This window comes from Oreochromis aureus, linkage group 6 (genome assembly GCF_013358895.1).
Source record: "Oreochromis aureus strain Israel breed Guangdong linkage group 6, ZZ_aureus, whole genome shotgun sequence".
NCBI classification, from domain to species: domain Eukaryota; kingdom Metazoa; phylum Chordata; class Actinopteri; order Cichliformes; family Cichlidae; genus Oreochromis; species Oreochromis aureus.
Genome location: NC_052947.1, coordinates 38,595,721 through 38,610,072, shown reverse-complemented (window position 1 = coordinate 38,610,072; position 14,352 = coordinate 38,595,721). Strand labels below are relative to the sequence as shown.

The following is a 14,352-nucleotide window of genomic DNA, read 5'->3' as shown; positions in this document are numbered from 1 at the left end:
TTCAGGCAACCAAATTATTACTCTTGCTAAGTGCAAAAACACTAAAGGCTTTAAATGAATTGTTAATTTTCTCTGTCAGTTGTTTGTATGCGCCCAATTCCCCTCAAAAACATTAGTTTCTTTCTGCATTTGCACAAAAGTAGAACCTATGAGAGCAACATACACGAAAGACACCAACTGACATCAAAGCGGTTAACAGAGTGAAAAATTATCAGTTTATTTCCCATCGCAATGATGGGAAATAAACAACTACTAACAACCCATGAAGATAAAAAATTAAAATACATAACATGTAAAGTTTGAGCTGGACCGGGGATGTCAACAGCCCTTCCCTCCAGTGCATCGTCTGTCGGAAGAGGTTGACTAATGCTTACATGATGCCAAACAAGTTAAAGAGGCGCCCGGAAACCAAACATCCATTCTGAGGGAGATTTGGCTTACAGCCCTGGATCACAACCAGAGGTAATCAGACCATTTGTTGGATTGTGATAAAGTGTCTAATAAGGCGATTGAGGCGTTTCTATATATACAGCAGATGTCATACCAGGTCCAGATGCTGCAAAAAGGGGCTGTCAATAGTGCTTTTTCTGATGATGTAATCAAAAGAAGAACTCAAGATATCAATACGTCAGATTACGCAGAAGCCATTTAATGCAGACATGAATGCAAATGTGCCCTAAAAATGTTGCTTGCCCTTTGGTGTCCTTGGCCAAAAAAAGTTTGAAAACCACTACACACAAAAAGACGCAGCGAGGCTGGACTGTGAACAGCATTTGTAACTGAAAAACATGCTGCATGATGAGCAGCTATTGCCATATTTTTCAGACCATAAGGCGCAACGGATTATAAGGTGCATTAAGAGAAACAAAGCAGTCAGATAAGTCAAATTTTACTCAACTCATTCTTCTTGCTTCCTCCACTTCCGTACCATTGATTCATTAATGTTGAATTCTCTCATAGCCGCTCTATTCCCATGTTGTTGCAGTATATTAATGACTAACCTCGTATTGTGGATGGATTATCTCAGTTGTTCTCCTGACTGAAGTTTGGTCCGTTTACAGCATCCTGCCATGCGACTGCATTTGTCCCTAACCATCGGGAACCTTCACGTTAACTTTTATCAAGTGGAAAAAGTTAGCGTTCATCCTCCAGCTTCACTGTGTTTATGTTATGCTAACATAGCTGCGTCGCTAGCGATCACGTAGCACATCATTATATAGCAGCTAGCCCAACTTCAGTAACCCTACAAACGTCACTGCTGTTTAGTTTTCTGTCTTCATTTATGTTGGAAGTGATAACAGAGCTGTACCTTTTAATTTTTTCAGAAATCTCTCAGTCAGAACATGCTATATCATGTTTAGGTGGAAACTAGAGAGCTAACTTCCTGAAAATCCTGTTTTCATGGATGCCTGGATGTTAAACTTAATTGTTACACCTGGTAAAGCAGCAACGCTGATCATTTTATTAAAGATGAAAGAACTTAGTTTTTAACTCTCAGTGATGCCGCAGTGTTCGTTTGACTTTGGGACCTGAAGCTGACGGAGTTTTGGACCCAGATTACTCCGCGAGGCTCCTGACTACGGCATTAATGCTCCGACAATCCATCAAGCGGTGCGGCTTGGTAGCTTACCAAAGTCGTACTAAAACATTTTTTGACAGATTTTTGAGCGCCGTGTACCACATAAAATCGGTTCGAGGTCAGCAAGCACAACCAGAATTCAAACATAAGGCGCACTGTCGATTTATGAGAAAATTCAAGGATTTTAAGTGCGCCTTATAGAGCTGAAAATACGGTAAGCAGCAACAGAAGTTGAGTTGTTTAGGGCTCCGTGTTACAATCATATCAATATTTAAAGCCGGTACGTCTGTATTCTGAAGTGATATGTTATACCACGATAATGATATTTTATTCTACACCTTTAACATGCTCGCTGACCAAAGAAAACCCATCCAATCTACCTCATTACTTCAGAGCATATTCCAGATGTACCATCTCCTCTTTATCAACGCCTCTGTGTTTCAGACTTGTAATGGGGGGAGGAAGAAGCAGAGATAAAAAGGATGGAAAATGAGAGAGACATTACCAACGGAGGGCGATCTTGATGGGCGTAGTGAGACAGGATGTAAAGAGGTCAGCGGGGAGGTCAGGGTTCATGGGCAGCAGCTCACTGGCCTCACAGGCGGCCAGCTGGATACAGTTCTTCATGGAGGGCGGCAGGGGCATTTGGGCAAGCGGGTGGCTGGGGTTGATGGCTGCCACCTGATTGGACAAAAAAATGTGATTTATTTTTAACATTTATCTGACAACCATAGTCAAACGTTCAAACATTTATCTAGGAGACTTTTCATAGCTGCAACAACCACAGAGAGTAATCTCAGAAGTCCAAGTTTCAGTCCTAAAACAATGATTTATTTAATTCTCCACAGCTTGACCAGTTTTCTATGGAGATGAATAACAAAGAGATTTATAGAGAAAGGGAGCTGGATGACTATCTCACATCCTATCTGTCAGACTACAAAGCACACAGACACACAGTGAGCATCAAATGAAATGTGGAATTGAGTTCAGACCAAATGCCAAAGACACTTTTTGCATACAAACATGCAAACTGATGCAAATTCACGCTGGGTGACTACAGGGAAACCCACGCAGTCAAAATATTAAACTTTGGTGAAAACATTTGTTAGATGTTGTTTTGTGATAGCCTGTGAGCTGTAGCTCTCTCAGACTGATGGGTCTCCTGATGCCACCGACAATCAGAAATGGAGCCTGCAGGGAGGCCCTGTGGTTCAACTTCACTTTTACAGAGACAGAACAGGAAAATTAAACCGAACAGACTTCCTGAAATATAAAACTGTCACTTAGTTCCAGTAATTGGTACGACGTTGAGAAGGTAGTACTACACCTATTGGCTGTTACGGGAGAAATATTTATGGGTTGGGGAAAGTATAAAAACACTCCGGTGTAAGAGAACACTTTGTGTTGGCCCTGAACACCTCATGATAATTTCACTTTAATGTCTATTAACTGATCTCTATCATTTCTGCACGCTTCTTTATGATATAGATTTAATTTGAAATTGTTAAAATGAAAGTATCCATCTACACTCAGTGTAGTTTTTTTTAAGAACTTTTTCAACCTTTACAAGTCGATTGTCTGTGGCCCGAATTGTTCTCATGTGCATTCTTTTTTATTTAATTATAACTTAAATGTGACTACAACTTGACCCAAGTCCACCTTCAGTTTAATGAACATAACTACACCTGTGTGTAATGTAAAAAAATCCCACCAATACACCGCATATAATGATCAAAACTAAGGTACAAAGTCTGCTACTTAACTAAAGCCATCAGTAAAGCATGGCGGTGCTATAGATTTGGTCCTTATTGACAAAGGCAGTGGATTAAAATTCAAGAGGGCCTTGAGAAAAACCTGCTCCAGACTGCAACAGCTCTGGGTGAGTTTACGGTTTACATTTCAGCATGACAAAGATCCAAAGCATGCACACTTAAACTCCACAGAACATCTGTGGTAAGACATCAAGATGGTAGCAGAGGCTTCTTGAGTAGAGGGTGATAAACTGCTAAATTTCAGGTGTACAAAACAAGCAGAGACTTATCCAAGCACACCGAACGCTGGAAACACATTCAAAAAGTGTTCTTAGCACCTGAAGCGCTGTAACAAAAAACAGAATGCTGGTATTTTAGTGGCAGAGTTGGATACAGAAACACGCTGAGATCACGGCAGACGCAGACAGGATGATAGCATCAAGCTGAAGAGCAGATAAGGCATGAAATTAAAGGTTAGGTGTAAATTAGAGAGCAGCAGTTTGTGTTGAAGGAAGAAGATAACTACAGTAAGAAAAGTAAGAAGAAAACATTTGAAGTCTTTGTCATCTTGAAGTAAAACCAACAATGAAAACTACCAAAGTCCAAGTGTGATTTTGTGCAAATGTCCAGCAACATCAAATCGAGGCTTGAGCACCCGGCACCACCTACAGCAGCCTGTTCTGACTCGTGTCACTGTTGCAAGCTGCTGGTTGATGTTCATCAGACTTGCTGTCATCCTGCCACTGATGTGCAAACAAATTGATCACTTCATTCATCTTTGAGGCCGAAAAGTGTTGTATTTTTTACAGGTTGCACCTTGAATGTCACAGAGATGTATAGAAGCTGCTGTGCAGTGCTTACTGCATTAAAAATGAAAACACATGGGAGGGAAAAGACAAAAAAACAAAAAAGCAAAGTCCAAAAAAGTTCAACTTTCGGCTGCTGTTATGGCCAGCGTTGGGTAAGGAGAAAAAAAAGACAAAAACTCACAAAAAAGAAGGAAAGTCTGACTACAAGCTTTAGTTTTTTTGTTTGCTTTTTAAAAGTTTGCCACCTTGATCTACAAGGCAAAAAATTAGAAATGACGCACCGGCTCAGACTTTTTCAGATTGTAATGATACCGTGATAGGTTATTGATCCCGGTGGGAAGTTTTCCCTGTGCGCAGCCTCTCAGGAGGTGGTCTTTGTCGGTAATAAAATAAATAAAAATCTCTCTCGTCTATTCTGAGAGCAGCATTAGTGCGATACTCTAACACTCTGGGGCGGCTCAGTCAATATTTGCAAATGTAAAAAAATGAAAGAGGCCTGCGTATGATGTAAAACTTTAATTATATTTGGAGCTCTTGACTATCTATGTGCTCATTGTGCTGTTGATTTGTTTCCTGGGAGTTCAATACGTTTCCTGTCTTTTGCTTAGTACACTTTAATGAGCTGTGGGTCTTAATGGAGGCAGCAATCCAAGACTTCCCTTTATCATTACTGACTGCTATTGCTTGTTTCTTTCATTCTGCAGCCCTGCCTAATTTTAGCAGGAAATTAGCCAGAGAGACTGTTATATTATTAGTATTATTATCGTTGCCAGGGAACTATTACTTTAAAAGAAAGACTGAAGACTGCTTCACACAGCTTGTAAATAGTTTTTTTTTATTTTTATATGCCAAATAAGTTTGTATTTCTAACAGAGACAACAGCTCTGCGCCTAAAAGACTTCCACCATCAGTAAACTCATTGCTGATGTCCCGAGCTGCGGAGATCGTGTCTCGCCTCTTATTGTTTCATCTGAACTCCACCATAAACTGTCCGAGGACAAAACATAATCAAATATTTTATCATTGCAGCATCTAATTTAGGAAAAAGTAAAGAAATATCTGACAGCTCTGAGAAATTACAGACCGAGTCAAATAAATAAAGAGCTCCAACTGTTTACCAGAAGGTGTTTCTGACTGCACAGATATATATTCTTTAGTGTGATCTCCGTTCAGTAAAGAACCATCAGAACGCTAATCCTATAGTGCCAAATAACTGACTGGAAAAACCCCAAAACCTGTGGAACAAAGTTAAGGATGGACTTAAACATGTGCCACATAATTCAGATATTCAAAATGAGAAGTTAAACAGTCCTGTTCACACTGATCATGAGTCTGAAACAGCTCTGCAAACGAGAAATTTCGGTTTCTAATATGCAACAAAACAAAAACAACATGACAGACAGAGGATGAACTGAGGAGCTGCTCCTGTGCCCGGTAAAGGATTGATGAGGATCGATGAGGATTGTTCTGATAGTGAAATATGCAAAAGAGACCAGACTAAAACAATATGTAGCTGTAAAGAGGCATCAACAGCTTCCTTTTTAACCTGTCGAGTTTGCATTGAGCCTTACTTCTTTCTTTGGCTGTTTATGTAGCAGTGATGTTTACACTACTGTGTATGCTCTGCTAACAGCACACTGCCACAGCATTGATTTTCAACCTACTGGATTTCTTCATATTTGTCCTTATGAGTCCAGTTTTAAAAATCTAAATACATCATGAGCAGGTTTTTAGACTTTCACTGTACTTCATTTAACTACTTTGGCAGTGCTGTGAAATCAGATTTAATGTAAATGGAAAATCTCCTTTAGTTGACTCCAAAAAATAACGTGCAGAAAAAGCATGAAATTATCATATTGATGTCAGGTATTACAGATTTGTAACTTTTGTTGAGATCGAAGACTAAAATGCGATTGCAATTAGAAATGAGCAGCAGACGGGGAAACCTAAAAAGATGCAAAGTACAATCCAGTGTTCGGTCTGCAAATCCTAACTTTAAATTGAACAAAACGTAGACCTCTGAAATCATCACTGTACAGGTGATGAGATACTATATATTTTTGTTTCGTAGATTCTTGAGTACACACTTTGCATTATTGATATAATTGACTGAAAACACGATATATAATGAATAAACTGTAATGAGATTCAAAACGTCTAAAGTTATATGTATAGTTGTATATATATATATATATATATCTAAAGGTGATAGAAGTAACAGTGAACTAGTCTCCATGTTCTTTGTTCCAGTGCTGGATAAAAGTCAACATGTGTGTTTGATTTAGAGGAAGCAGCGTGAGTGCAACCTTACTTTTAGGGTCTGCAGTGTTTGTGTGGGATGCATAAATACACTGTGATCATACACTACACAGCTGGTCTAACTGTAGATATAAATTACAAATTGTTCCTCTAAGACCTCTTGAAGAGCCGTAGACACTCTGAACAGCTGTTTGCTGCAGCAGAAAATGTTGCTTTAAGTGCTAAAACTCTTTTAGTGTGTGCAAACACTTTTGGGATTACAGACATAAAGGCAGAGGGGGAAGAGCAGGTGCGAGAATCTTCAGACTGCCTGTCACAGAGCGAGAGAATACACCACAAGCTTTGGCAATCAAGCTGCACTATTAAAAGAACACATAATCATATAGCCGGCAAGCAACAAATCCCATAAGCACCAGCGTACATACAAAGGGTCCAAGAGTCTATGATCAAGTCTAGCACATGATATAAGCCTGGACATTTATGGATTTAAAAACATACCATGTGATAGCATTTAATACAAGGGAAAAGTGTGTTTGATTTTGCACAATTTCTAGACAAGCAATTATATTAAAACCAATCTGCAGAATTGGAAATGTTAATTAATTCATTCAAAATGTCAAATTTACTTGAGTTGTATCCAGAGCACGATCAAACAGACCAAGTGAGCACTCCATATATCATTCCTAATAAGCATTCCTGTACTTGATTCAGGTTTGTCCAAATGTGATTCAGTAACAGAGCACAGCACCTGACAGGAATCTCTTTCCTGGACCTCCGCAGCTTATGAGTGCTGCAGCTCAGCGTCTGACGCAAGCCAGAGTAAAACCTCAGAACACCTGAGGCATGCACGGAGGGGACGCGCCTCTCGTTTTGCACCTGGAGGCTGAGCAGCATCACAGGATGAGACAAGCAAACAAAAACAAATGATCTGCAGGCACATTTTATTCAGAAAACTGCAATTAGCTGAATTCATTGTGCAGAATAGCTCTAACACAGTTTGGAAATAAGGTAATTAAAATGTACAGGAAATGGCTGTGATGGAGGAAGTGTAGTTTTATATAATGCCTCATTGCTCAGTCTTCCAGCTCCGTGCCAGTCCAATAACTCATTAGCTGGCTCCATGGTAAGTAGTAAAAAATGTAAAAAGCTCAGATTTACTGTACTGCTCTATAAGGAGCTCTGCACACACATGAATAAATTAGCATTATTAAAAATACAGAAGAGTAGGTGTTCTTAATGGAGGGGTGATGACGTGTGCAGCTGTGCATTGCTCTCCTATCAGACGAATACGTTCCTCCTCTTTGAAATGCTCGCAGGCGTGACTGGGAGCCCCCGCGAATGGATCTGTGCCAATCTTCATCTCTCTAATGAGGAAAACGTCAACTCACTCGCAGAGACCGATATCACAAACAAAGCGGCGCGCCTTTCTAAAGCCTCTCGTCGAGTCAACCTCAGAACAACACTGTCTCTTGAAAGAAATCTGGAGAAAGCATGTGACGGTGGTCTGCACTAATCCTAACGGTAAATACAATAACTCTGCCAGCAGAAGCCGATTAATGCCAAGCATCCACTGTAATTATCACATTAGCATATTGTAATCTCGCAAATTACCATGAAAATCACCATGACAGCTTTCTTTTCTCTCTCTCCTCCATCGGGGAGATCAGGGGACAATTTAATTGCTGAGAATTCTTTTTTTTACAAAAAAAAGAACAAAACCAGAAACATTGACACTAATCATGAGACTAATCCTCGGGACGGGCGGGGGATTTTATACGTATCATGCTAACAGAGGAAGCGCAGTCACGCAAGGGAACTACTTTAGTCGAGAAACATTTTTGCAGCCCTGCATTCATTATTCATTAAAATGATAGAAGGAGCAAGTGGAGGCTTAATGTGAGCATCCTGGAAACGCCAGTAACACAAACACCACACAGACGACACACACACGCTCTTATAGTCCAGCGTACCATAGCTGTGTGCGTTGCAGTGATTCACACACGCACACATCTTTCCTTCCCACAGCTAATGCAGTGAGCATGTTCAGTGAGTGCACGCAGGAAGTGATGACATATTTAAAAGGAACCAGGTGGCCCCATAATAGCACACTCAGAGCCAACACACAGACACACACTCAGGCCCACTGGCGGACTGAAAGGACCACAGGAGGAGCTCGATATGGGACTGTGGAGGAGTGCTAAAACACTTCCTCCTCCTTTCATATTTTCACCCCATCCGGCTCCTTTATACTCCTTCATCTGCATCACGGCGCTTCCAAATAATGCCGCCCCTGGCGAGTTCAGGCCTGTGGTTCTACATGAATCATGTTCGCCCCATGTTCATTAACAGGTGTCGTTGGATGATTCCATTTGCGGCCACTCGTCTGTGTATGAGTGCACAAACGTGTGGGTGAGGTGGGAGACGCCCTGCTTGGATGATCTGCTGTATGATTTATTTATTTATTTTTAATTCTCTGGAAGGTATCGCCTCTCGTTAGCTTCCAATTATACACTTCCTGTGTGAGTGGGTGAGACGGGCGAGACGGGCGAGCGCTGAGGTGGAAAAGTGAAAAACGCTTATGGATGTACATTTAACCTAAAGGCCTCCTCGGCTTATTTCTTCACTGAAAGGCTACAGTTGAACTCTGAGTCTCTTAAAGTTTTTGTGCAACGATGCAGCTAATGCCTTTGGAGTAGGCTGTGTGCCCTGCTATGAAAAATACAAATATAGTCCGTCTGCACAGCACATCTCAGCTTTCAGTGAGGTTACAGATGAAAATCTGGGCCAATGTAGATAGAAATGTTTAAAATAATAATTTGGCTGATAGCTAATGTCAATATTTTTGGCATGTTTTATTTTATTTTACACTCTTTTTAGAGAAACACTTTTTTAAATTACCTTTTAAAGTCATTCAATTTTCAATCATTTTGTTAGCACAAACTCGACGACAAGAGATGAATATCAGCTGACACTAGACGCAAATATTCAGCTAATACATCAGTGCATCGCTGACCGCAGTCATGTTGAAAGCTTTACTCCCAAGTCTGTGATTTGCTCAACTAACAACAGACAGCACTCCCTGCAAGTCTTACCTCGGTTCGAGGCTTTCAAAAATCCCTTGTGACGCTTTAACCATTTCCCTCTTTTCAAATTAGCTACAACTATGAGACAATGAGAGGTTTGTTTGCTCCCTGACTGATGCTAACATGCGACTTCCACACCATTAGAAAGGCATCACATACTCAGATTATTGGCCAAGACTTTTTTTGGCCAAACCAAAAAGTAAAAGCTCATTTTTCTAATATTTTTTCACTTCTTATATTTTGAGCAAAGAGTTGAGAAATAAGTGCATCTATGCTTTAATGAAAGTGAGTTTCTCAGCTGCTCCTCTTTCTCTTCGATTCATCATAAACTAATTTAAAGCTCATTTATTGATCATTTTTTAAGTAGAGGGAAAAATACTTAAAAATATGGTTAATGCGTTAAACTTGCAGCAACTATTAGAAAATGGAATAATATTAAAATTAATAAAAGTAAATAAATTCCAAACTATGAGCCAGGTTACCTTCAGGGTTTTTGCAAGTCTATTATGTTGATTAGGGCCAATCCACCGGATATTTATTCTCTTGCATATAACGGCTAAAATCACAACTGGTCATTAAACAACAGGAAACCTTGCACCACTTTTAATGACATTTCACTTGTTGTTAAACTTTTTGTAAAGGTTTTTACATGATCCTTCAAGAAATTTTGTTCTAACACGATGAGTTTGTTGCTTTTTGGTCCCCCAACGTCTAACTGAATCCGGCACTTTTGCCTTTAGGCACTTTCCAGTAGAGCGGTTCCATCTGAATCACTCAGAAACAGGATTTTTGGAGGATTTTTGATTTCGATTAAGCGGTTTGTGAAAGAACCTGTGTGACTCTACACTAAATGAGAGTTGTGATTTTAGCCCTGGACTCGACCTGAGCAAACTTTGACAGAAAAGAGCAGGAGAAGCAAAGAAGAAGCAAAGGATGGAGAGACACTTGTGCCGAGTGTTGCAGCGACTCAGCAGTTTGGCTGCTGCCTTTGCCTTCACGTTAACGGGTAACGCAGCACGCACAGCAGCTCTTCTTTACTCTCGCTCTGCCTCCTGCTCTGTACTGTTCCTCCTGTACCTCCCCCCCTCTCCTTCTCCTCTCCAGCTAATCTACAGTCTGGCTGAAACTTCTCCATGAATAATTGAGATGAATGACAGCACCATCTCATTACGAATTCACATAACACGCCATAGCCGGAGAGAGAAAGGGAGAGAAAAAAACGTAATAAAAAGATGAAGCACTGAGAGGACTGGGGCTGGTAGTGCTGTGTGTGTGTGTGTGTGTGTGTGTGTGTGTGTGGAGAGGATTGGGGATGAAACCAAAACTCAATCATTTAGATCCAGCTGCCTATTTGATTGGCTGCATCACAGCACTGAAGACATCTTGGATTTTTATTAGAAAGGGTTCCAGCTGCGAATCACGAGTCGACTCTCGGTGACACCAATTAGATCTCCTTTATAAATGCTGTATACATATGTGAGTGTGTGCTCAGTGTGACTGTAATCGGATGAATCACCCACTTGCTGCTAATAACTCTTAAATACCAACACATCATTTTGCCCTGTTTGCTCGCACACTGTGTCTGCGTGTGCTTGTATGACTCAGCTCATTCTTTAAGTCTTTTTCCCCAATTACCACCCTGCTACTAACTCATTCACGCTGTGTGTGCGTGCCTCACCTCCAGCTCCTGCTCTCTCTGCAGGGCAAACTGTTTGAACGACTTGACGATGATTCCCGCGTTGGAGCAGTCGTACACGAAAATGGACGGGCTCCCCATCCACGTCTGCAGGTCGTAGATGGACAGCGGGATGTACTGGGTGTAGTTCTGAGAAAGAGAAGGCAGGAGGGGATAACGTCAGAGTGAGGAATTGGAGAGAGAGGTGCATCATGTTATTGCTGATAACTCACTTTTATAGATTTGTGTTTAATTATTAAGCAGTCATCTGTTTGATGAAGAGTGCGAGCAGAAGAGCGAGAAAAAGAGAAAACCAGAGTGAGGGAGAGGAAAAATGAGGACGATGGGAACACAGACCGAAGCGAGGAATATAAATCTAATACCCATGGTGCAATAAAGGTGCTCTCCCCTAAACTTATTCTAAAATTTGGTTCTTCACACCTTCCGTGATGCCCGTGTCCACATCAAATCCCCCACTGATGTCCTGTTACAGCAGCCAGCGACACAGCAGCTTCATTTTATAGGATAAGGAATACCGAATAAAATGCGAAAGAAAAGAGGGAGAGGACATTAGGCCCGAGGGTACACTGAGGACGTGGAGCCAAATGCTAGCGCTCGACAGCAGCGGTGCATCATTGTAAGTGGGTGCTTACTTATAGGACAAGATGATGAACAACTCAAGATTTTATATCTGATTCCCCAAAGTCAGCGAGTCTGTCCACTTCAGTGCGATGCTGAGATCACAGCAACCAGGTGAGATTTGATTTAATGTCTGGTTGTCAAGTTATTTTCTGACCACAAGAATGTTCCAAGAAACTGAAAACATCATTTTTTTTTTACCTGTATTTTAGCCACAGGAGCCTCAGTCCACTTTAAGCTTCTAGGTGAACACTTCAAGGAGTTACTACTCCGAAGTGCTTCTGTGACACAGGCTGACTGCCAGCAGTACCATACTGCTGATCCAAAACAAGTTTAAGATGCATCCAGTATCTACTTATACCTTTAGAGACAAATTCACGGTTTCCATCTTTGTGCAGAAACTTTTAAATGCACTACAGTAACCTGTGGGATATGTGGACTCATTCATTTACGACAAACGACTGGACTACATCAAAGTACATTTTTCCTGTACCTGTGGTGCGTGACAGAGAGACACTTTGCACTGGAAAAACAAACAATCGTCACTCATTATCTGGACCAACTGCCAGATGTTGCTCTGTGCGCCTTTGTCTAATTCCTGAAAATAAACAGTGTTTCTAATGAACGATCTCCAGCACCTATTGCCAAAGCACAAGCATGAAATGACATAACAGGATATTTAAAGACTGATAAATGCTGAGGACACTCCACGGGTACACAAGAGGGTGATCTTGAATGGGAGATCACCCAAAATTAAATCATGTATAGCCTTTTGATTTTCACAGACACGTTCCTGAAACTTTCCGTTTGCACCTCATACATCTTATTAGGTCCAAAACTAAACTGCCTACAGTTTAAGATGCAAATGGCCTGTCTGGTCATTTGTGAATAACGTTTAAGCAATTATTAGGGATTATGGGCTCCGCTGGAGACTCAACAGCATTACTCCAATGAAAGCATGTGAAAGCATGTTTATTTTACTTGGCTTTGCTTTCGTGCACGTGTATGCACAGCCTGTGACATTTCAGCGACAAATAATCAAGTCTTCCTTGGAAACGACAGCAGTAAACAGCTAACACCATCATGGCTTGTGAACGTGAGAGTGTAGGTCTGATTAGAGAAATCTGTAAAGGCCCGATATCATCTGTGCATGTGTGCTACCTTATTAAAAACCCAGATCTCTCCATTGACAGTAGGTCGTGGCACACCGTGGCCGTTGTAGTGGAAGAGGACTCGTTCTTCCTTGGCATTGCGTCTGAGTGACGTGCACAGTTTCTTCACTTCATCCACCGTGGGGTCCAGACTCTGCTTGTAACGGGCCTGAAAGAGGAGGGAAGAAAAGATGTCACAATGATTGATGCTTTAGTCACATTGGGAACAAGGACACTGCTGCTCTGCGTTTTGTTTCGGGCAGGGAGATGTGCTGCATTTATTTTTTTCTTTCCTTTGCGGTTTAGTAGTCCTGCGTCAGTCTAACTTTCTTTGTGTTCCTTTTCTTTGACTCAGCAGCACCCACAGGCCCCTGGTTTTGAACAAATAAACAACCTTATCAAAACCAGATTTTGGTTATATGCTGTTTCCTCCACCTTAGCTTAGCTGGGAAGCAAAAAAAATTCTGCTTTTGGTGTATGAAGCACTTATTGGTCTGTTCTGAATATATATATCTGACTGCATCAATTTTTTACAGCATGTCCCAGCACAGGACACTTGTTCAAATTCTTTCCAGACTAAAACGTCTGGCAGCTGATGTGCAGGTTGGACTTGAGAATAATCTTGCAGAACATTTTCAGTCTAGCTTTAAACTGTATCTATGTGCAGGAATGTGGGGGGATAATGTGCGCCTGTAATGTCCAAGACAAGTTTTATTGATGCATCTTTCTGTGAAGCACTTTGAGTTGCATCATTATGGGACTGTGGTCTATAAATAACCTTTTGAGATATGTTGACTGATCTTTCAGGAAGGATGAACTCCAGGTTCACTACTCTGCTTTATTCCATCAGTGAGAGTGGCTAAGATTGGAAATTATTTTCTATGTGAAACATAAACCAAGAAAACAAACCAAACAAGAAGCACTCAGAGAGCACAAACCTCTGCCATTTGCTTTTAAGGCAACAGAAGTATATTTTCTTTTTGTTTTTTTAAACATACTTTAAGTACTTATGTTTGCAGTGCAGTAAAAACAAGTGCAATGTGCAGGCTTTTCCTATTTGCCCCTTTGAACCCCATTTTAATATACTTGACTTAATTTTAAGTTTTTATTTTTTATTATTTTTTCCTTAATGTGGATGTAGTACATGTGCGGCAGTTATTTATTTACACAGTTATAAACTGTTACTGTTATAAGGAAATTAATCAACTATACTTCTATAAACCTATTGTCATTTAAATAGCTACATGTAGCATTATTTTCACTTTTCGCTCCACTTACCTTAAAGGAGAGCAACATATTAGCCAATAAATCATTATGATGACCTTGAAGGGCTTGGTGGATGTAAGGCACATTTCTATTGTTCATTAAGATGACCTCACTTTACACCCCTACAAAGTTTTATTCAT

At 40.6% G+C, this 14,352-nt stretch overlaps 1 protein-coding gene across 5 annotated transcripts in view; it reads right to left on the bottom strand.

The window, feature by feature from the left end:
* The window catches only part of rptor (regulatory associated protein of MTOR, complex 1), a 198,722-nt gene that overhangs the window by 107,369 nt on the left and 77,001 nt on the right, over positions 1-14,352 (bottom strand). For all 5 annotated transcript variants that reach the window (XM_039613380.1, XM_031754181.2, XM_031754182.2 and 2 more), the window contains 3 exons: positions 12,957-13,115; positions 11,160-11,306; positions 2,085-2,260 (listed from right to left, as the gene is read on the bottom strand). In XM_039613380.1, coding sequence (XP_039469314.1) covers positions 2,085-2,260; positions 11,160-11,306; positions 12,957-13,115 — 482 coding nt within the window. The remainder of the gene's footprint in view (positions 1-2,084; positions 2,261-11,159; positions 11,307-12,956; positions 13,116-14,352) is intronic.